Source organism: Anastrepha obliqua, chromosome 1 (genome assembly GCF_027943255.1).
Source record: "Anastrepha obliqua isolate idAnaObli1 chromosome 1, idAnaObli1_1.0, whole genome shotgun sequence".
In the NCBI taxonomy this organism is placed as follows: Eukaryota; Metazoa; Arthropoda; class Insecta; order Diptera; family Tephritidae; genus Anastrepha; species Anastrepha obliqua.
The window spans coordinates 18,776,694-18,798,467 of record NC_072892.1 but is presented as its reverse complement, the minus strand read 5'-3'; the positions used below and the strand labels follow the sequence as shown (position 1 = coordinate 18,798,467).

General features: G+C 39.2%; 1 protein-coding gene across 1 annotated transcript in view; it reads left to right on the top strand.

Annotated features, from left to right (window-relative positions):
* LOC129236294 (uncharacterized) overlaps positions 1-21,774 on the top strand; it is a 110,933-nt gene that overhangs the window by 26,726 nt on the left and 62,433 nt on the right. The window contains exons 2-3 of the mRNA XM_054870594.1: positions 7,883-9,122; positions 16,252-16,487. Of these exons, the coding sequence (XP_054726569.1) occupies positions 8,428-9,122; positions 16,252-16,487 (931 nt within the window). The 5' untranslated portion in view covers positions 7,883-8,427. The remainder of the gene's footprint in view (positions 1-7,882; positions 9,123-16,251; positions 16,488-21,774) is intronic.

The following is a 21,774-nucleotide window of genomic DNA, read 5'->3' as shown; positions in this document are numbered from 1 at the left end:
ATGCCATGAAATCATCTACCAGTTTATAATAAAAAAAAAATTTACTCCAGCAACATTTCTGTTTTGCATTTTCATTTTAAGTTCTAAAGCTCTTAAAAAAATACCCAATGTTATAAGTGTCTCAGAGTTACTCACGGGCGTACCAACATGAATACGAATACTCACACAAGGCTTTTCTCAATCTGCTGAGCCTAAAAGTTTTCGAATTTAGCATATTTTATTTACCAGGATTTCCATAGTTTGCTGCTTAACAGATGAGGCGGAGGAAAGTTTGTTAAATACTTGAAGTGAGTGAAGGCAAAAAGTCAATCGACGCTGCGCAATTGCACCGATTTCTTAATTGCAATTTAGCTATTGTTTCACAGCTTAATCGCCGGGAGTGTCACACACCGCATACCAACAACAGCTTGCCGCACAGCCACTATTCATACGCCTATGTGTCATCCATGCATATAACTAAAGTAGTGCAATACTATCGTTACTCGAAGCTCGGCAGTTAAGCTGCTGTCTTTCAGGCTAAAACGGTTTGGTTGGCTTCAGTGGGAAGTTATTGCATTGCATTCAGGCAGGTACTTTCATTCACCTTCACAGGCCTCCCCGCATATGATGTATATTGTTTAAGACGAGTAGTGATGAATTGAAAATAGGAACGAAATACTCACTGTGGAGAGGGTACAACACTACATCACCGGCAGGTACCTACCAGTCTGCCAAATGTGAGGTAAAAATTACTCAAACCAGTCAGCCAATTGTGAGGTAAAAATGGCCCAAACTGAATGCTACTTCGAGGCTCTGTCGTGTTTCCAAGTGCACCATGGGAAAGCACTAAAAAGCACTCATTGTTGTGCTGTTGTTGCTCAGATTGGGCGATAGGTAAGCCGGTTCATGATTGCCAAACGTCGATTGGCATTGGTGTTATTCGTGTTGTTGTGGCCTAAATATCAAATGAATGCAATCACTTTCTGTGTCGCCAACTCTTGAGTGTGTGTGCGTGTGTGTGGGTGTTGTGCATTTGTATGAGTATATGATCTACTGCCACTCCATTTGCCGTATTCTTTATGCCCTTTTGAGTGAGAGTGGGTATGCGGGTCTGGTTGTAGTGGTAAGAGTCCTCTGCAGGATTAAATCAATTCTGTATAATGTCAATTGACATTTTGGTTTTCATTAGTATGTGTGTATATATGCATGTATGTGCAGTTGTTTGTTTGCCAGTTTCATTGTCTGCGGCAATGTGATATGTGTGCCTCGAAGTGTTTGTAGGTGTGTGTACATATTTGTATTTGTATTGGTATTTGATTGCGGTTAAACACTGTGGATACTTCAGTGGCACTTTGCTGCTTGAAAACCTCTTCACCCGCAATAAAGTCACAATTTGTTAAGTGTTTTGAATTTTCTGAGCTTTCCTTGCATTGGCCATCAGATGGTTTTCTTGCTACTGGATTTTACTACACTTCACTTCTCCGCCTCGACCTGACTAACTTTTAGACTTAAACTGCAGTTGTTAACATTTCGTGTGCATTTTTATTGCTGCCACAATTTCGGTTGAACGCCAACTGCCGGCCACAGTTGGCCGCTTTTTCGGCGTATTTTCTTCATTGCTTTTGTAGTTTTATAGTTCTCGCTTTCAACTCCTTTCCCGTTTTTCGTCGTGAATTGATATTTAGTTGCAGTCCTTGACCAAGTCAGAAATCAACGCCGGCAAGTAAAATAATTTTATTTGAAGACCTCATTTTACGGTTACTTTTCTTGGCTTCCTTGCAACAGCAACGACGTACATAAGTTGAAACTGTTTTTGCATTTGAGCGCTTCTTTGCATTTGTTGGGCCACGAAATTGCCGTGCAATGGGAGAATAAAAGAAAGAAGAAGTACTGGTTGCATAGTGATGCGTTTTAATAGCGAGCCATTTTGCTGCTTTCCTTCCTATTGTTTGTTATTTTTTAAAAGCTTTTCCTTAACAAAGTGTAACGAATTCAGGAAGGAAGGAAGAAATGTAGCGAAGCGGAGCTATTAAAATTGTTTTCGCTTACGCACTCGCATTGAGATTGCATGAGCAGGAAGGGGTGTAGCAACGGCAATGCAAGTGGTCATATTAATTTAGTTAGATGTAACATATGTATGCTAGGCCAAAAAATACCACAAGCAAACCATCCAATTTCCATACAAGATCGGTCGCTGAATCTGAAATTCCATATACTTCTTTTCTATAACGTCATTTTACCGAATAACGGTTTTAAATTAAACAGCAAAAAAACGTCTAATGCATGGAGAATATAAGGGTTTTCCAATAGGAGGTGTTATTCCCGTAAAAGATCAATGGTTTCGTTGCTTGTGTCGCACGTAGCGCTGTCTTGTTGAAAATAAACGTTGTCCAGATCAATACCACCCAATTCCGGCCATAAAAAATCGTTAATCATCTCTCGATAGCGCAATCCATTCACCGTAACTGTTGCTCTAGCTTCATTTTCGAAAAATATTATAAGGTCCAATGACTCCACCGGACCATAAACCGCACCAAACAGTCACACGTTGAGGATAGAGAGGCTTTTCAACAATAACTCTTGGATTTTCTGAGCCCCAGATCTGACAATTTTGCTTATTGACTAAGCCACCGAGGTGGAAATGGGCCTCATCACTCAAGATGATTTTTCGATGGAATTCCGGATCATTTTCATGCATTTCAACGACCCAATCAGCAAAGACACAACGTTGCTGATGATCGGCCGGCTTGAGTTCTTGTGTTCCCTCGACTTTATAAGCCTTAAGACCCAAATCTTTATGCAAAATACGGTGTAATGACGTTTGTGGAATTCCTACGTGCGACGTGCAGGGGTTTTGTTCTTTTCATCACTAACTTTTCCCAACAGCTCGAATTTTTTCACTAAAATCTGTATTGCGGTCCGACAAGGTGCCTCACGATGACCCAAAAATGTTCGAGTTTTACGAACCGTCTCTGCCAAATTTTCACCATTTTTGTAGTGAATTTTATTAATTTCAATGAGTTGTTTAAGCGTGTATCGTTCCATTTTTATCCGGCCAGTCCATAAGTTCGCGCGTTTTTTAAAGGTGGTTTTAAAATTAGTAAAAAGGATGTTTAAGGCATTTGTTAATCAGTAATATAATTTCCTTCATTATTTACAATGTCTTCCCAACGTTTAGGCAAATTTTTAATTCCCTGCTCAAAAAATTGTTTGTCCTTGGAGCCAAAATACGCTTCGATATCACTTTTTATAGCTTCCTTTGAAGAGTAGTTCTTGTTCATATGGGATTGAAGTCCACGGAAAAGGTGATAATCACAAGGTGCAATATCCGGAGAGTATGGGCGATGCGGCATTAGCTCCCATCCGAGCTCGTTCAGCTTGGCTAATGTTTGCCTTGTGGTATGAGGTCTTGCGTTGTCGTGGTGAAACAAAACTTTGCGTCTATTCACTAAAGACGGTCGATTTTTTTTAAGTGCCTCATTCAGGTTTGATAGCTGATGGGAATAATAATCAGCAGTTATCGTCTGGTTTAGTTCCAGAAGCTAATAATAAACAATACCGGCCATATCCCACCAAATAGACAGGAGAATCTTCTTGGGGTGAAGGCCATCTCTAGGGGTCGGTTCTGGTGTTTCATCTTTATCTAACAATTGGCGTTTGCGAACAGGATTATTGTAAGTGGTCCATTTTTCATCACTAGTAACGATATGGTTCAAAAAACTTTCATTTTCAAGCCGTTGTAGCAGCTGAGAGCACACATTCACTCTCTGCTGAAGGTTGGCGACGGAAAGTCTATACGGAACCCATTTTCCCAGCTTTGAAACCTTTCCCAACTGAACCAGGTGCCTGTGAACTGTTCCATGCGATGAATTTAACCTCTGAGCTATCATATCGACTGTCAAATTTGGCTCAGCATCCATGACTTCGAGCAAGGCGTCGGAATTAAAGACTTTAGGACGACCAGCGCGCGGGGCATCCCTCACGTCGCAGTTACCATTTCGGAATTTTGAAAACCACTTTTGCGCAGTTCCTACTCTCACGGTATCCTCTCCGTGAACAGTATTTATTTCTGCCACAGCAGTTGTTGCATTTTTACCACTTTTATAAAAAAATACAAAATAAGCCTCTTATACGCGTTCGAAGATTCCATTGTATTTTTTAGCAACACGTGCTTCTATCCGCGATTAAAACCACTTGTGGAATGCACAATATATCAAAGAAAATATAAATAGTTCCGTTATATTCGTATATTTTTTTATATGTAAAAATCATACAAAAGTAAAATTATGGGTAAAATGGCGTAGTTTCTACTTGCTTTTCAAAAAATACCACAAAAAGTAGTCTAGCGGAGTTTGATCGCCTGATACTGGTGGCCAGTTCATATTTGAGCTTACACCCTTTTTGGGTGTTTGGCCGAGCTCCTCCTCCTATTTGTGGTGTGCGTCTTGAGACTTTTTCCACAAATGGAGGGACCGACAGTTTTGAGCCGATACCGAGCGACAAATGGTTATTATTATTTTTTTTTGCTATGTTTCAAAAAAATTTTCCCATTGTGGCATCTAAAAAAAATCTATAAAAAAATAGTATTTGACCAGACTACTACCTGAAATGAGCTTCACCACTAAAGATGATTTTGCGTGAAAAGCGGGCATCATTTTCAAAAGCAAATTCGCGAAATTTGTGCGTTGACACCGATCTGCTAGCTTCAATACTTTTGTTAATTGGATTTTCTAAAGATGCAAAAGCAAATCCTTATGTAAAATCTGCCAAACAGTCGATTCATTAATGTCTAATTGTTGAGATCGGCGAGATATTGATGTTGAAGGTTGTTCAGCAACACTTTGCGCTACGGCAGCAATATTCCCAACATAACGTCCAGTTTTTGGTCTGTCAGTCTTCCTTTTATCGTCGACAGAACCAGTTTCAAGAAACTTTTTCTCCGACATTATAATTGTTGACTCATTCCAACAAAAAATCACGAATTTAGCGTTATTTCGTTCTTAAAAGTCAGCCACTTTCAGTATAAGTTTTAATAATTTCAACGCGTTTTCCTATCGGGTACAGGTTTCTATTGGGTAATTGTACAGTATTTTTCCCCTTTTTTTTAAGGCGCATTGATCTTATTGAGATTTCCATATCTTTTGATACCTGCATTTTTTCGCCTTCGTATCAGTGGAGTCAGCAACATTGAGCCAGTGCAGTACTTCGCAGATTTTAATGTATTCGTGTCTTTTTGTAAGCAAAGAATGGAGAGAAAAATGCCAATTTTATTTATTAAAATATTTAGCTAAAAGCAACCAACCTGCTTTTATGTTTTCTGAGGGTGTGGCTTTATATATTGTTGCCTAGTTGCTCTCGGTTGATCAAATTGCCATAGTTGATCAAATTGAGATAATAATAAGCCTCTTCTTATCGCCAAGCGACAGCAAAGGGGCGAATAGATGAAGCAGCTCGTAGAAATGAACATTTCTTGGCAACGCGGGAATAGCGCTGCCTAAAATTTACCAGTTTTATGAGGTATAAACGAATCTTTACTTTATTGCTGGTTTCACATGCAAATTTTTCGTCAAGTGAGCCGAGCAGAGAAGTGATGAATAGAAGAGGCCTAATAATGGTTAGGCGGCCGCCGTAGGCGAATGGGTGCGTGACTACCATTCGGAGTACGAAGGTTCGAATCTCCGTGCATAAAAAAGCAAAATGAAGAAAACATTTTTTTCAAATAGCGGTCGCTCCTCGGCAGGCGATGGCAAACCTCCGAGTGTATTTCTGCCATAAAAAAGCTCTTCATAAAAATATCTGCCGTTCGGAGTCGGCTTAAAACTGTAGGTCCCTCTATTTGTGTGAAACAATATCAAGATGCACGCCAGAAATAGGAGGAGGAGCTCGGCCAAATACCTAACAGAAGTGTACGCGCAAATTATTTACTTTATTTTTTGTTTATTTAATAATTCTTAGCGGAGTCAATACCCTGTCTGAATTTTCCATTATTTTGTAACCCATCAGAACTTACTGTAATAAGTATCCTGTAAGTGAGCTAAGGGGAAGCTAAGTGTTAAGCTAAGGAAATTGCGCTTTTCCGACTAACAGCACAAGAGTCGACGGCGACACAAACTTTCTATTATTAAGCCTACCCCACAAGCCAACTCAAAAATAACCAGATTGTACAGGATTGTTCAGTAGGTGCCTTTATAAGGACGGTTCCAAATGACTAGTGGAGTAGGCGCTAGGATATACTGTCCAGAGCTGGAACTAAGGAAGTCGTATAAGCTTCCAGGCTACTGCAGTGTATACCAGGCTGAGGTTTTCACAGTTGTAAAGACAGCAGGCCTAACCTGTGTTACTACTGGGAGCAATTCCATAGTTAACTTTTACAGATGTGGATAGTCAGACAACCGTTACAGCAATTATAATAAGACGAGCGCAGTCGTACTCCATTTGTACTTTCACTGGCACGAAGATATTGAAAAACTATGATAGACCAGTAGCAACGTCAACCTATAAGGTAAGAATCTCGGACAACGAGGAATGCAAGAAATGTTGGGAGTAGGGCTCAAAGGAAGCAGAAGAGCATCTTGAGAGCATTATTGAAAACACGCTTACAACTATTGAGGGCACCACAGTTTCACGGATTGGAAGGCATCTCTACTACTGAGGCATCTCCCTGCTCCCTACATTTCCTGTATCTCCACCACTGAGACGCCTTCCAATCCGTCAAACTGTGGTGCCCTCAATAGTTGTAAGCGTATTTTGAATAAAAATGTTTCCCTAAATTCACAAAAGTAACAGGTACCAGGCGGGTGACCGATTTCAAAACGCATAACTAGTGAAATCCATCTGGTATAGCCATGGACCGTATCTGTCTTTGCGTATCTCCAAGGCAACTTGGTTAACCTATTGTAACCTGTAGAGACAAATACACAGATGATTCACACCCTGAATGCCAACCTTTGCGTTCTTCAAATAAACTCCATTTATGCGAAGATGTTAACCAAAAGTGGTATGCGCCGGCCACAGCGGAGCCTGTGCGGTTATATGACGGAAATTATATTCTCACCAAAATAACATTGAATGCAAATTATAGTAAGGAAAACAAAACAATTGTGGCAATACCACTTAAACTGTTTGATTTCTTTCATTTGCAAGTTCGGGCACTCCAAATGAGAAGCAAGCCCTGTAGTCAGCTGAGTACAAACTGACCTTTTCTCCGTCATCAAGTAACCAGAAGAAGTAACCAGTTAGAAGTAAAAAAAACATTAAAAGAAATAATTGGCGCGTACCCTTCTGTTAGGTGTTTGGCCGAGCTCCTACTCCTCTTTGTGGTGTGCGTCTTTATGTTGTTTCACAAATAGAGGGGCCTACAGTTTTAAGCCGATTCCGAAAGGCAGATATTTTTTATGAGGACAGAAATCCAATCGGAGGGTTATTATTGCCTGCCAAGGGGCGACTGCTATTAGAAAAACTTTGGTGTTTCACGCACGGAGACGCGAACCTACGTACTCTAAATGGTAGTCTTGTACCAACACATTAGGATACGGCGGTCGCTGTAAGTAGTGACAAAAAGCAGTGACAATTAGTTCAGAAATACTCCATTCAAAGTAAGCAGAATTCCCTACCGTGATCGGATTACTCCACACCTCATAATAATTTGTAGCAGTTTGCTCAAATTTAAATGTGAAAATATTTCTTACATCACACCTGTCGTTACATTTCATCCAAACTTGTTAAGCTACATAAAAACTTATACTTGATAGGAAGTGTGAAGAACCGAAACCAAAGCATCCATCAACACCCCATTGGACGCAATGCTTCCTTTATGACTTCTTTGATTTAACTTGACATATTTTGTGTTCTTCCTCATATTATTTTCTCACATTTATAATCATAACATCTTCTTTCTTTTCAGATTTAAAGTGACAGCAGAAGAGGCTGAGCTCTTTCAATCTGCAGTGCCCAACCACTTGAAAAAGCAACAACACGAAACTCTGGAGAGCACTTTAAAAGCAGCCAAAAAATGGATTATGAAAATCAAACGTGACTTTTGCCCTGAAACCGAAATGCAAAGAATCCGGTAACTCGGTTTGTACAGCACACAACGGTTGTCCAACACACTTACAGACAGCACAGTTGGCAAAAATCAACTAAAGCCTAGTGTTTTGCACATCACTTAACTGCAACAACCCAGCCCCCAGTGCTCCCTTCACTCCTACATTTCCGTTTCTCGTTTGAAGCGCATAACAAGCGGAGTTTTTTTTGTTGGCTAAAATACGACAACAGCAACACTTTAAACAGCCTCTCGAGGTGCAAGTCTTGGCCATCTCAAAAACATTACATCAACAACAAAGCGGAAAACACAAGAACAGCAAAAGTACAGCACTACAGAGCACACAAAACTCTAGCAAAAACGGAAAACTCGCAAGCAAGCAGGCCGTGCATAGAAAGGCGACAAAAATGTGCGTCAGCAGGCAGCCGTGGACGCTGCTTGTCGTCTGTGCTTTGCTATGCCCCGCGCTGCTCTTTTCGGGCACACACTCGACGCCCATTGCAGCAAGACGTGGCCGCGAGCCGACGCCCTGCGCCCATGACACCATCGCCGAGCTCATCAGAAAGAGTCCGGTTATACTAAAGGCTCTGGGTGCACACATTTTCTCGGACGACGCCCACACCGTTGAATTACTGGATGGCACAGTCAGAGGAGACGCTGTCAGTGACGCACTGAAATGGCAGAATGCGCAAAATAATTTCTTCGCATCAGCAACACTTCACACAGCCGCTGGACCTAAGGCAGTCACCGACTCAGCACAACAACGGCAGCTGCAGCAAAGGCAAAAGTCGTTGACAACTCCAGAATGGCGACGCAGTCACACCGTTACCGCTGCTTCGGGGGCGAGAGTAGCGACAACGAAAGCGGTAAACTCGGCCCGAGCGCTGGACCAGTCCATTTTAATAACATTAACACCGGAAACGATATACAAAGGCGCGTCACTCTTGAAAATGACACCCGGAGTGGAAAATTCTGCACGCGAAGGTAGCGGTGGAGCAGGCAGCAATGGACGAGGCGAAGGCGGCGGCATAGGATGCAATGGCAACTATGGCACTGGATGCGGCAGCAGTGCAACGGCCGAGTCTGCATATCAGTACGAAGGGTAGGTTAAACTAAATGTTGAAATCAATGCGCTTTTGTGCAGGACTGCCTGATTGGCGGACGGGAAACTGGCAGCTGGCATAGTTGACAAGGTCTACACACACACACACGTGCAATGCAGAAAAGTGACAATTTAATTTAAAAGAGGTTAACAATTTGCAAACTTCTCCAACTATGAGTGGCCGGCTGGCGTACACGCATGCTTTCGCACCTATACACACACGCATAGGCGTTCACGTAGGTGTATGCATTTTTTATGTTGCAAGTTACAAGTGCAATTAAAAATCACTCTTCCGTTGCTACCTCAGCTGAGCATACCAATTCTACATACCCACACACCACACCCACCCCATAGACGCACCAGCCACTTCATATTTCAACACTTCGACATAATTAATTGCGAGAAAGGGAAATGACCATTGAAGTGCCTTTTTTGCCTATTTTCCGCAATCAACATTTACAAATTAACCATAAAACATCGCATTTCCTGCAAATGAGCCGATAATTTGTCGGAATTCGAGCATATTCATCCGTACATTGAAATGCACGTACGTAAGTGCCACTGCCCACCAGTGGGGATGTGTGCACACGCCTACCCAGCAGGGAAAGTGTTATCTAGGGCAATCCCATTTTGCACTTCACAGCTCAGTAATTCAGTTAGATACTGATCTGATTTATTTGGCGGTTTCGAAAGGGTTTGCTCAACCTTATTGCCCATTTTGCTCTTGCCCCACAAATGGCTCAGATGATATTCGAATTCAGCGCCTGAATCTTTGCTGAAGTGCCAGACTTAAAAAGATGGTTTTTCGGTCGAATTAGACGTCCAATTGGAGCTGACTGGAGGACCAACTTGATGGGATGACCATTTGGGTGTACTTGTAAGCGAACAATCCATTTGTTAAGCAGGTCGGTATTGAGTTGTTGAGGCTAGTGAAAAAGGACGATTTTAGACTGAGTCACAGCAGCAATTCGCTCATACAAAGCAAGCAGCTTTGCAAAAATCAAATGTTGTGCAAGCTTAAAGTATTCCGCTTGGTATGGCTGGAACGGTACGGGTACTGACTGGAAGTTGAGATTCTGGGCGAAAAAAATGTATTTCTACATATATATATAAGCATATCTTTTGAATTGAAAAGTTCACAGAGAATTGAAAATAAATGTATTTGTAATATATTTACGAGTGTACATACCCTACAAGACTATCACATAGGTATAGTAAGCACTCATATTATCATTATCGCTATCCTAATTAAACTACACATTTTCGTCCTAGTCATGGGAAAGTACTGATAGTTTCCCCTTTTCGGTGTTATATTCTATCTCTCTTTTACCAATAGCAATTTTTTATAACTGAGAAATATATCTACTAAAGGCAAGGCAACTAATTAATCAGCATTGATGACAAAAACTCCTCATTTTCGTTATCATACCGAAACTTCTCAGTCTGATTACTTTTTTACGAAAATGAGGAGTTTTTGTCAACAGTGTTGATTAATTTTAACGAAATAATGTGGTGCTCTGAAAAAAGTTCTAGTGTGAAATTTGAATGTCTTCGTTGTATAGTCGCCATAGCCGAATGAGTAGATGCTTGGCTTACATTTGAAAATTCATGAGTTCGAATCTCCGTGGCTGAAACACCGAATTGATGTGTAAAAGTTTTCTAATGAAAGCAAAAAAATATAAATCTTATATATTTCGAAATAAAACATTTTATGATGACAAAAACTTCTCAGTCTGATTACTTTTTACGAAAATGAGTAGTTTGACCCATCAGTGTTGATTACTTGTTGAGAACAAAAATGAGAAGTATGATTATTATTGCTGAGAAGTTTGTGATGACGACAATGAGGAGTTCAGTTGTCAGCAGTTATTACATTGTAAGAATACAAATGATTAGTTGCCTTGCCTTTAGAGCATGGTAGATATATTTTTCAGTTATAAAAAATTGCTATTGGTAAAAGAGAGATAGAATATCACACCGACAAGCGGAAACTGTCAGATCTTCGCTAGAAGGAAAATGTGTAGTTGGAGGAGGATAGTGATAATGATAATATGAGTGCTTATGTGATAGTCAGCTGTCTTGTAGGGGTACTTACATACGTATTTATGGTAGTATGAGTAAACGATGGAGAACAATGAAGAGGCACCTATCGTGGTATAATTACTCTGACCACAGCGAATTTTACAATATCAGTTAAATTTTGTGACGTTACACTAGTCCAATTGGTAACCAGTGTGGCTAGATTACCATTTTCGAGACTTGAGTTAGCATTTATTTTGGTTTATACCCTCGGAGTTTTAGTTCTTTCTTCCTGATATTTCGCCTGGCTTCTTCTAAAATATAAATTTTCTATGTAAATATAATTTTTTTTATTAGTTTAATTTAAAAAAAATATATTGTTTTTTTCAATTAGTTCAATAATTAACTCATTTTTATTTAACTTTACTCTTTTATCATCTTATTGTTAGTGTTGATTATTATTCGTCTGTTATTTGTGTGTAAAATGTTTACGCTTTATTTATTTTTTCCAAAATTTGTTTTTCTTCTTCTCCTTCGAGCAACCGAATCTCGCTCTCACAACTGCAGTGTTGCCTTGTTTTGAGTATAAAAAAGCACTAAAATGCCCGTTCAAAGAAAGGGAAATACCAAATTTTTATTGAATTAATTAACGAACTTTGTATGCGGGACAATTGTTTTTACTGTGTGCCGGTTTTTTTTTTTTAAATAAATGTGTTATATATTCGGCACTCGAAGTGTAACCAATATATATATATATATTTTCCAGTGGTATCTAGGAGGAACATAGAGCATCAAAAAAGTTAACGTTAGGTTTATTCAACGCAAGAAATTTGATTTGCTGCCACGAATGGCCTGCTTGAAGCGCTACTGTTTCAACTAACGGTCTCCATTTGTTGGATGGCCTTCCGGGCCTGCAACTGCCTTGTGAGCATTAGTCTAAGACCGCTAATGTTATGAGAATTTCTTAAAAAAAAAACGATCGAAAAAACTTTTTTGTTATATTCAAGGCTATCTAATAATATAACGCACTCCTGTTTCAAAAAGGTTATTGTTGTTATTGTAGTAGCATAAGCATTCCCCGTGCATATACGAGGAATGCTGCTGAAGTGAGAGTCCTTGGCCGGATATAAATCCGGGTCGTTCTGGTTACGTAGAACCGACTGTCGTGGGAACGGTTTCAAAAAGGTCGTTATGGCTTCTTCAGTAATATCAATAATTTTTATTTATTTTTACTATGAATGTACTTCTAGTTTAACGTATTCAGTAAGTTCCAATACTCTTGAATAATCTTAAAATAAGCCAAAATTAGATTTACACTTTCAAAACATCAAATTTTATAAGAGTGAACAAATTTTCTATAGCACTGAAATCTTCTCAGCGTAAGCTTTAATTGCAAGGGTGGCTTTTTTAACCTTTTTTTAAGTATGATTTTTTTTAACTTAGAGTTTTAGTAGCTTCAAATTAAAAACAGAAACAAACACAAACTCAAAAATGTTCGCATTTTGGGTATAAAAAAGCACTAAATTTGTTGCGAAGAGCAAAGGGTTGGCAGCACTGCACAGCTAGACTGGTGTGACGTCACGTACTCTCTGATGGATTCAATCTTGTTTCTACCATTCGTGGTATGTGTATATACAAATTTGATTCTAAATGAGATGATAGACTTATAATTTCGTTCGTTTTAAAGAAGAGAATATTTCTGTAAGATTTTCACCATCTACTTTAAAAGGAAGGCAAGTGGGTTAAATATTCTTGAATATTAGTTTTTTTAGATCACCCAAGTTCGCACTCATTTAAAATATATTTTATATTAAAAACGGCTTTTGAATTACAGTAGCGACAGCAACGACGGGGTGATTGGACTGGGTTAGTGTTGGTGAGTTATTTTTGTATGGCCTAGTCTTAAGCGCTCGAATTCCGAGACATATAATATAACCACTTACAAAACACAAATTTTTTTTTAAAACGTCACAAAATAATAGTAGCACATTAAATGCGGGAAAAATATTTGTTCACTAAATTTACGAAACTATTTTGAGGCGGTGAAAAATTACGACTACAAAACTTATTTTTGCTAAAAATTTTCAATTAATTACTTTTTTTGTATGCATAAAAACGGTTGCACCCAATCTGAAGTTGGCATAATTTTTGTATGGAACCAAAATTTAAAAAAGGCGTGCCAATAAGTACCGAGGGAATGGCAACTCCTTAAACACTCAGGCGAAAAACTCCATTGCATTCGAAGCTCTGGAAAGTAAAAGCAAGTAAAAGGAAAGGAAAGAAGTGACAGGGAGAAAGAGATAGGATAGAATAGAGACAAAGAAAGCTAATGAGCGTTTTCCAGATTCTTTGGGAAATCTCAAAATATCCCCCAGTTTGAGGGAACGAATATTACGCATTGTCATGACATCGGAACCCAAATTCGTAGTGTTGCTCTAGCAAATTCAAGACACTCACAGGCAAATCGGATGTTCAATGATTCCAATGGTGATCAAATGCTTACTCCATGAGTGGTGTCCTATACCGAGCATCAACCGAACATCTTTTCTACCAAGTTTTAGAAGAAAGTTCTGCAGTTTTCAGTTCCGGTTTGTCGCAAAACACTTTGCAGTTCTGCAACGTTCCAGACCGGACCATTGCTCTTTATGTAAATCGCATGTATTATCGCTGATACAATTCATGATTCCTGAAGAACTGATTCCGATTATTGGCCTTGGTCCCTGTGGGGTAACCGCTGATTCGAAATTGGTCAAGTCGTCGACAATTTCATTTCCTTTAGTTTTTTTGTATAAAAACATTGCTTATTTGACTTTGTGTTAAGTTGTGAGTGCGAAGTATCAGTGCAACTGAGTAATGTAGTAGCAGCTTCAATACCGCCACAAGTGCACCATGCGCCTCTCTTGTTCCTGCAGGGCATATATATTAAATACAAAAAAGTATACACACATGCATACACCTTCACATGCACTTACACATATAAATCGCATTATGTGAAAAAAAATCAAAAATGCCGGATGCGTACCTGAATGCTGTGTTACATTGTTTTTCAAGTGCAATGAATTAATTACAAGTAATCAACTTAATTAAGCGTGCGCTCTTAGCTCTCTTTTTGTGTGTGTGGATGTGTGTCCACATAAATCTCATTAATCCACATATTTAAAGTTCCGGCGTGCGCCACGAATTTACCAAAAGTCTCTATTTATGTATGTCTCCGACATTTTGTATTTCAATTACAATTGAGAGAAAAAATTATGCTAGAAAACTGGTAAAATATTTAACTTTATTTTTTTATGAATTTTTTTGTAAATTTGGATTTTATTTTTAATTTTCTTCTGCATCCTTTAGATTTCATTTAAATTGTATTGGATTACCTGAGCACGGAAAACGGAGCGAAGTATCTTGGCGTCAGTCTTGACAAAACGCTTACGTGGAATTCCTATATTGAGAGAGTTACTTCAAAAGCCACAAAAGCATTCTTTGCCTGTACAATCCTTTTTGGTAAGACATGGGGACTAAACCCTAGAATGACCATCTGGACATTCACCACAGTTGTGAAACCCATAGTCACTTATGCATCCTTAGCATGGTGGCCCAAGGTCAAGCAAAGAAAAGCAGTAAACAAACTACATCGCCTGATATGTGTTGGTTTTACAGGGGCTATGAAAACATGTCCCACGGATGTATTGGGTGTGCTCCTGAACATACCACTGCTTCCAATCTTGATTGAAAGGGAAGCTCGCTCGAGTGCCTTAAGATTAAAAGGTATATCTCAACTTAAAAGTGGGGATATGAAAGGACATTTAAAGATCTTAGAAGACTTCCTACATAGTCCCATTCTTCATAGGGATGATATACTATCACCCAAACCAATACTCTTCAGGAACTTCCAAGCTATAATTAATGAACGTACAGACTGGAGAACTAATTCTATCACTTTGAAACCTGGCGCTCAGCTATGGTTTACTGATGGGTCCAAATTGGAAAATGGTAGAACAGGGGTAGGAATCAATGGGCCTAAATTTAAAAACTCGATTCCGATGGGACTCTACCCAACAATATTCCAGGCAGAAATACATGCCATTGAAATATGTGTGGGAGAATGCCTTAGCAGGAAAATGAGAGGTACTCACATCTACATACATTCAGATAACCAAGCGGCTCTAAAAGCCCTTCTATCAACAACTATCACCTCTAAATTGGTAAATGATTGCCTAAACCTTCTCAACACGTTAGGAAACCTCAACATAGTAACACTAAGCTGAATTCCGGGACATGAAGGAAATGAAGGAAATGGAATGGCTGATGACCTTGCTAAACAAGGAGCAAATATGCAACTTACTGGTCCTGAGCCTTTCTGTGGACTCACAGAAGGCCATATTAATGAATTCCTCAGGAAATGGGAAGAAAGAAAATTTCCTGCACACTGGCTAAACTGTGCCGGTCAGCGTCAAGCCAAACTATTCCTAATTCCCAACAAAGGAATATCTCACAAGCTTCTCTCACTAAGCAGAGTAGATCTGCGTCTTTTAACACGATATCTTACAGGTCACTGCAGCCTGACGTATTATCTACATAATATTGGTCTATCTGAGACCAATGTCTGCCGTTTTTGCGAGATGGACATAGAAAGCTCAGAACATGTGCTTTGTGAATGTCCTGCGTTGGTCAGACAGAAACTTCATCACCTTGGTGGTATCGTAGTATCTCCATGCAATCATTGGAACAACAAACCCAAAATTGTGCTAAAATTTTTAAAAAGCCTAAAACTCTAGGGTTACAAAAATAGGCCTTTTGACAATAGATCAGCTTTGGTCGCAGTGCGTAATGGCCTTCTAATAATAATAACAATTGGATTACCTGGTATTGTGCCTGTTTCAAAATACACTTCAAAACTATTTGTAGTTGCTAAGTTATTAAAAATGTATGCAGATCCAAATATACCAACAACAATTAAAATTCATCTGCCACATTTCAGCGGCTAATCGAATATATTTTTGATTGCTTCATTTACGTTTATCTTAGTAAACAAGAAATATCGTTTTTTCACATTTTCTTGCATCACATAAAAATGGACAATGTACAACAACAACAATCCATTAAAAACCAGCAGCCAGTTGAATGCAACACTGCAACCTTTGTCATGCTTCGATGAAAACCTTTTGAAAATCCTACCAACGGAATTGATTATTTTTGGCAAATTGATAACTGTGCAACAACAACCAGAACAACAACAGCAGCTACCAGGTGAATTGCACGCAACACAACAAATGGACTTTTTATCAATTAGCATAAATGGTTTGCACCGCTGGAGTCCACAATTTGAAAATCACATCTGGAAACATTTGGGTGAGTGCGTGAGAATACAACAGAATCAATTTAGCCATGTATGTAATTAAGTGTGAAAAAAATTTACAAAAAATTGCATTACACATTCTGTCAAAAACTGCCTGGAATTGGTCAGTATAATACATTTTTACATTGTGGTACATATCGGACGTGATTTACTAATCGCTCTGCATTTTTACTATACATAAGTTATTTTGATATAATATGAAACGACATTGTTGTGTTAATATCAAAAATTATAAGACAGTGACTTTAAGCTGTACTTGTTATAGTCTGAACTAATTTCAAAATATTATAAATAAAAAAACAAGATAAATATGCCGAGTTGATCGTCCTCAACCGAAAGTGCCGTGTGCGTAATGTTAAGAAGTCTTTCACCTTGACTGTGTTGGTTTAATTCAGGCAGATGTGGATTTCTTGCTCTCATCTGAGAAACCGTATCTGCGCAAGGCCTGCTCTGCTGATAGACGCTCTTCTATTAGGTGTCAAACTTTATCAGTACTTTCGACCGAAACAAAAAATAAAGCACATGATGACACAAATGTGCACAACAATAAGCAACAAATTACATTGCTTGTTGTTGTTAAAGCAATAGCTGCGCTTAGAACGGTCACATACTATGTGCTGTTGGTCTTTCCAACGAAGTTAAATATCTAGGAGTAATCTTGGATAAGAAGCTGACCTGGGGGACACACGTTTCACTGAAGGTGAATCGTGCATTGAAGATTTTTCAGCAATGCCGTAAAGCCTTTGGCAAAACCTGGGGTCTGAAACCTGCTGTGGTCCTATGGATATACACAGCACTTATCAGACCAATCATCACTTACGCTTCTGTGGTCTGGTGGTGACGGAGCATGGTTAAGTCCACAATCCGGGAACTATACAGGCTGCAAAGAAAGTATGCTTATGCATCGCGGGTGCCATGAGTACAACCTCTAAACCTGCCTCGGCATGGTCAAATTATCGTTTTCAATATTGTTGTTAACAAATCGGGATAATAATTCTGCAGTTTTTAATGCCTCTTCTGCGGTAGGTAATGGTTCTTCCTCGACTTCCTCTGCGCCGTCACTTTCAAGTTGTTCCTTAGCATTAACGTTCTGTACGATATTGTGATCGGTGGGTTCTTCGGATGTGAGGAGAGCGCTACCGATGTCAACATAATCTTTCCACATTGCTGGTGCTACTAAAGAATCTGAATTTAGATTTCGTGACCAAAAAGATACAGGGACATCATCTTCTTCATCAAATTCATATTCTGATATTTGAATAGGGAAACTGTCGGGTCTTTCAATGAATCCAGTATGTCTGAAACAGTTGTGAATGGTACTTTGTTACGCTTTATTCCACGCATCATTAACCATCGGAATTGCATCTAGCATCGCGATTTTTGTAAAAGGGTTGTTATCATTAACAGCAAGACTATTAATCATTTAGAGCGCAAAGTTTTTTCTAAAATTCGTTTTGAGTGCTCGTATTATTCCCTGATCCATTGGCTGTAGTACTGATGTTGTATTCGGCGGAAGGAAAGCAAGTGTTATAGACTCTAAATCAGTAACATTTGGATGTGCCGGGCAATTATCAACCAGCAATAAAATCTTCTTCTTCTTCTTCAACAGATCACGATCCCAATCTCGAACCCATTTTTCAAAAAGTTCTGATGTCATCCAAGCTTTACGATTGTTAGCACAGTCGACAGGTAATGATTTGACGCCTTTAAACTAACTGGGTTTTTGTGACTTTCCAATAATGAGCAAATTCTTTTAGCATATTAGCTACTACCATGACAGTTATTCTATCTTTCGATAATTTACCTCCACTACAATTCTCACCTTTAAATTTTAATGTTTTGTTCGGCATTAATTTGTACTCTGACTCTAAATCAGTAACATTTGGATGTGCCGGGCAATTATCAACCAGCAATAAAATCTTCTTCTTCTTCTTCAACAGATCACGATCCCAATCTCGAACCCATTTTTCAAAAAGTTCTGATGTCATCCAAGCTTTACGATTGTTAGCACAGTCGACAGGTAATGATTTGACGCCTTTAAACTAACTGGGTTTTTGTGACTTTCCAATAATGAGCAAATTCTTTTAGCATATTAGCTACTACCATGACAGTTATTCAATCTTTCGATAATTTACCTCCACTACAATTCTCACCTTTAAATTTTAATGTTTTGTTCGGCATTACAGTTTCATCAGCATTAAATATCTCATCATCAGAAAACTGCCCTCGTAGATTCGGGCACACAGTTGTTAACCAGTTTGTTGTTGAGCTTTGAGCAACAGACGAAGATTCGCCGACAGCTTTTCCCGCCACAATGTTAAGCCGAACTTTAAAACGATTGATCCAGCTTGCAGAACAATTGAAATCGAGAATACCAAAACGCGCGGCAGAAACGTTTGCTTTTTCTTTGTTTCTCATGGTTTTAAACCATTGAATTAGTGCTTCATCAACATTTTCTTGTCGCGATTTTCGAAGCCTCTTCGGTTTCAAAACATTTGAATTGAACGATTGCTTAATGCGGTTCTTGCTTTTAAAAATCATTGAGATTGTCGAATGACCAACGCCAAATGCCTTTGCGAGGGATGAGTTCGATTCTCCATTTTCTAATCTGCATATTATTGCACCTTTCTCCTCAATCGTAAATGCTTTACGGCGTTGAAATGATATTCTTTTCACAGTATAAACACAAACGACAAACGAAAAATAATGCGTGACCTTCAAGCGTTAGGCCAGCTCTAGATAAATTGTACATTAAAAGAACCATGGCACACGTACAAAGAATGGCCAGTCTTTGCATCTGCGGGGCCCTCAGAACCACACCCAAGGATGCACTAAATATTATGCTTAACCTCTTACCAATAGAGCGATTCGGTAAGCAAACAGCTGCCAAAGCAACTCTCAGACTAAGAGAAATCGGCCTACTCAGAACGAACCAAAGAGGACACTCCTCAATTTTAGAACAATTCCCCTGCATTCCCAGCACAACGGATTTCTGTAGGACCAAGGACATCAATTTTAATAAATCCTTTTTCACAGTATTTCCTTCCAAAGAGGAATGGGATAACGGGCTCATTGTTAAGATAAATGACTTAACCATCTACACAGATGGCTCAAAACTGGACAACAAAGTAGGTGGACAACATTTCGCTTACCTGATCATTGCAGTGTATTTCAGGCGGAAGTCACTGCCATGAAAGAGGGACTTAAAGAAATAAAAGCGAGAGTATTATCCACAAATGAAGTCTTCATTTACTCGGACAGTCAAGCAACAATAAAAGCGGTGGAATCAAAAACGCACTCGTCAAAAACAGTTCTAGAATGTTTTAAACTACTAGATGACGTATCAAAGTGCTACAAGGTGCACCTTATCTGGGTACCAGGCCACAGGAACATTGCAGGAAATTGTAAGGCGGATGAATTTGCAAGCCACTTGTAAATTACTTATAGTCAGGGAAACCATCAAAAAGGTAAATACAAGCTGGCAAAACCTCACAATATGCGAACTAAGCAGACAGACATGGCCGAACTGGAACAGCGGTCTATCGAAGATCTTGCTAAGATTCAACAGAGAAGCTATAAGAAAAATGATAGGTGTATTAACTGGTCATTGTTTAATAGGCAGCCACGCTAGAAGGTTAGGACTCCCGTACTTCGATTTCTGTAGAAGCTGTCTTAATACAGAAGAGGAGGAACCAGTCAGACACCTTTTATGTGAGTGTGAAAGCCTAGCTATGAGAAGGCTGCGCACTCTTGATACAGCATTTATAACCGATGTAGCGGATATAGCCCATCTAAAACTAACGAAGCTCTGCTCGTTTATTAAAGCAACCGGATGGTTTGAAAAGGAACACGTAGAGTAAGGATAAGCTCCAGTGATATCACAATGGACCTGCGGAAGGTCTAAGTGTGTCTTACAGCAACCACCCTACCTACCTACCTACCTACCTTCAAGCGTTAATTACTCACTGAAATTCAAAACAAAAACGAGCCACGTGCCGAACGTCGTCGGAAATCAACGGATATAAACGGATTCTACTGTAATGTGAAAATCAGTCGATCTTCTCGCAGAAATTCGCTCATTGCACTCTAAGCTTCAAGCAAAAGATCTCGCTCTCTCTACATTAACAACTGAGGTAAAAAATCTCAAAAGCATTGTTGCTAACTCAGTTAATATCCCCCGTAGTAGAAATGGAAAATATGAGAGCTCTTTCTGTTCGTTGACCGCCTATTGATAATGAGACAGCGTCGCAAACATCTATTTTGCACAATTCTGCCGTCGCTAACGAAAATAAAGCTAAATCTACATCTAAAACGGCCGCTGCCTCCTAGCGTTAATTAGAATTTTGGAAATACAAAAAAATCAGCTGGAGACAGCTGATTACGGTTTGATTTGCTGATATTTGTTGAGTTCTTGGCTTGAAATGCGTTAACAGAGATGGCCTTAGCTCTAACTGCTACTTGCTTTGTTATAAGTCCATAGATCTACTTTTATATCTATTTGTGAAATATAGAAATTTGCATTCTTTATTCACTTTTTATTATAAATTTGAAAGAAATCAAAATGGGATTAGAATTCTTAAAAACATCACCAGATAGGATCACAGTTAGCAAACAGTAGAATTTATGTGTAGTTTACGTAACTCTATTTTTTATAGCTTAGCCCTCTATGAACATATTTTATCACCTTTGGCCCTTTGTAGAATTTTATAACATAGAATTTTCAGAATGTGGAAGAATTTGCAAGTTATGGGGGGGAATTTTTGAGTGCGTAGAATTCGGATGTCAGTACGCACGGTGCAGAAATGGAGCGTATTGTTGAACAAGCTCATAATTTTCAGATGTGCAGATTTTTCATTATTTATTTAGTATGTTACAGCCGCCATAGCCGAGTGGGTTGGTGCGAGACTAGCATTCGGGAGTGCCTAGGTGCGAATCTCCGTGAAACAACAAAATGTAGAAAAATATTTTTGCTAATGTGGGTCGCCCCTCGGCAGGCAATGGCAAACCTCCGAGTATATTTCTGTCATGAAAAGGCTCCTCGTAAAAAACCATTTGCCTTTCGGAGTCGGCTTAAAACTGTAGGCCCCTCGGTTTACGGAACAACATCAAGACGCATCCCACAAATAGGAAAAAGAGCGAGACCAAACACCCAAAACGAGTGTAAGCGCTAATTATATTAGAGGCTGGATAGAAAATTATGAAAATTTTATCGCATTATTATAAGATTATTTAACATGGAAGCCCATACGGGAAAATCTGCATATGCCTTTTCGGCCGCTG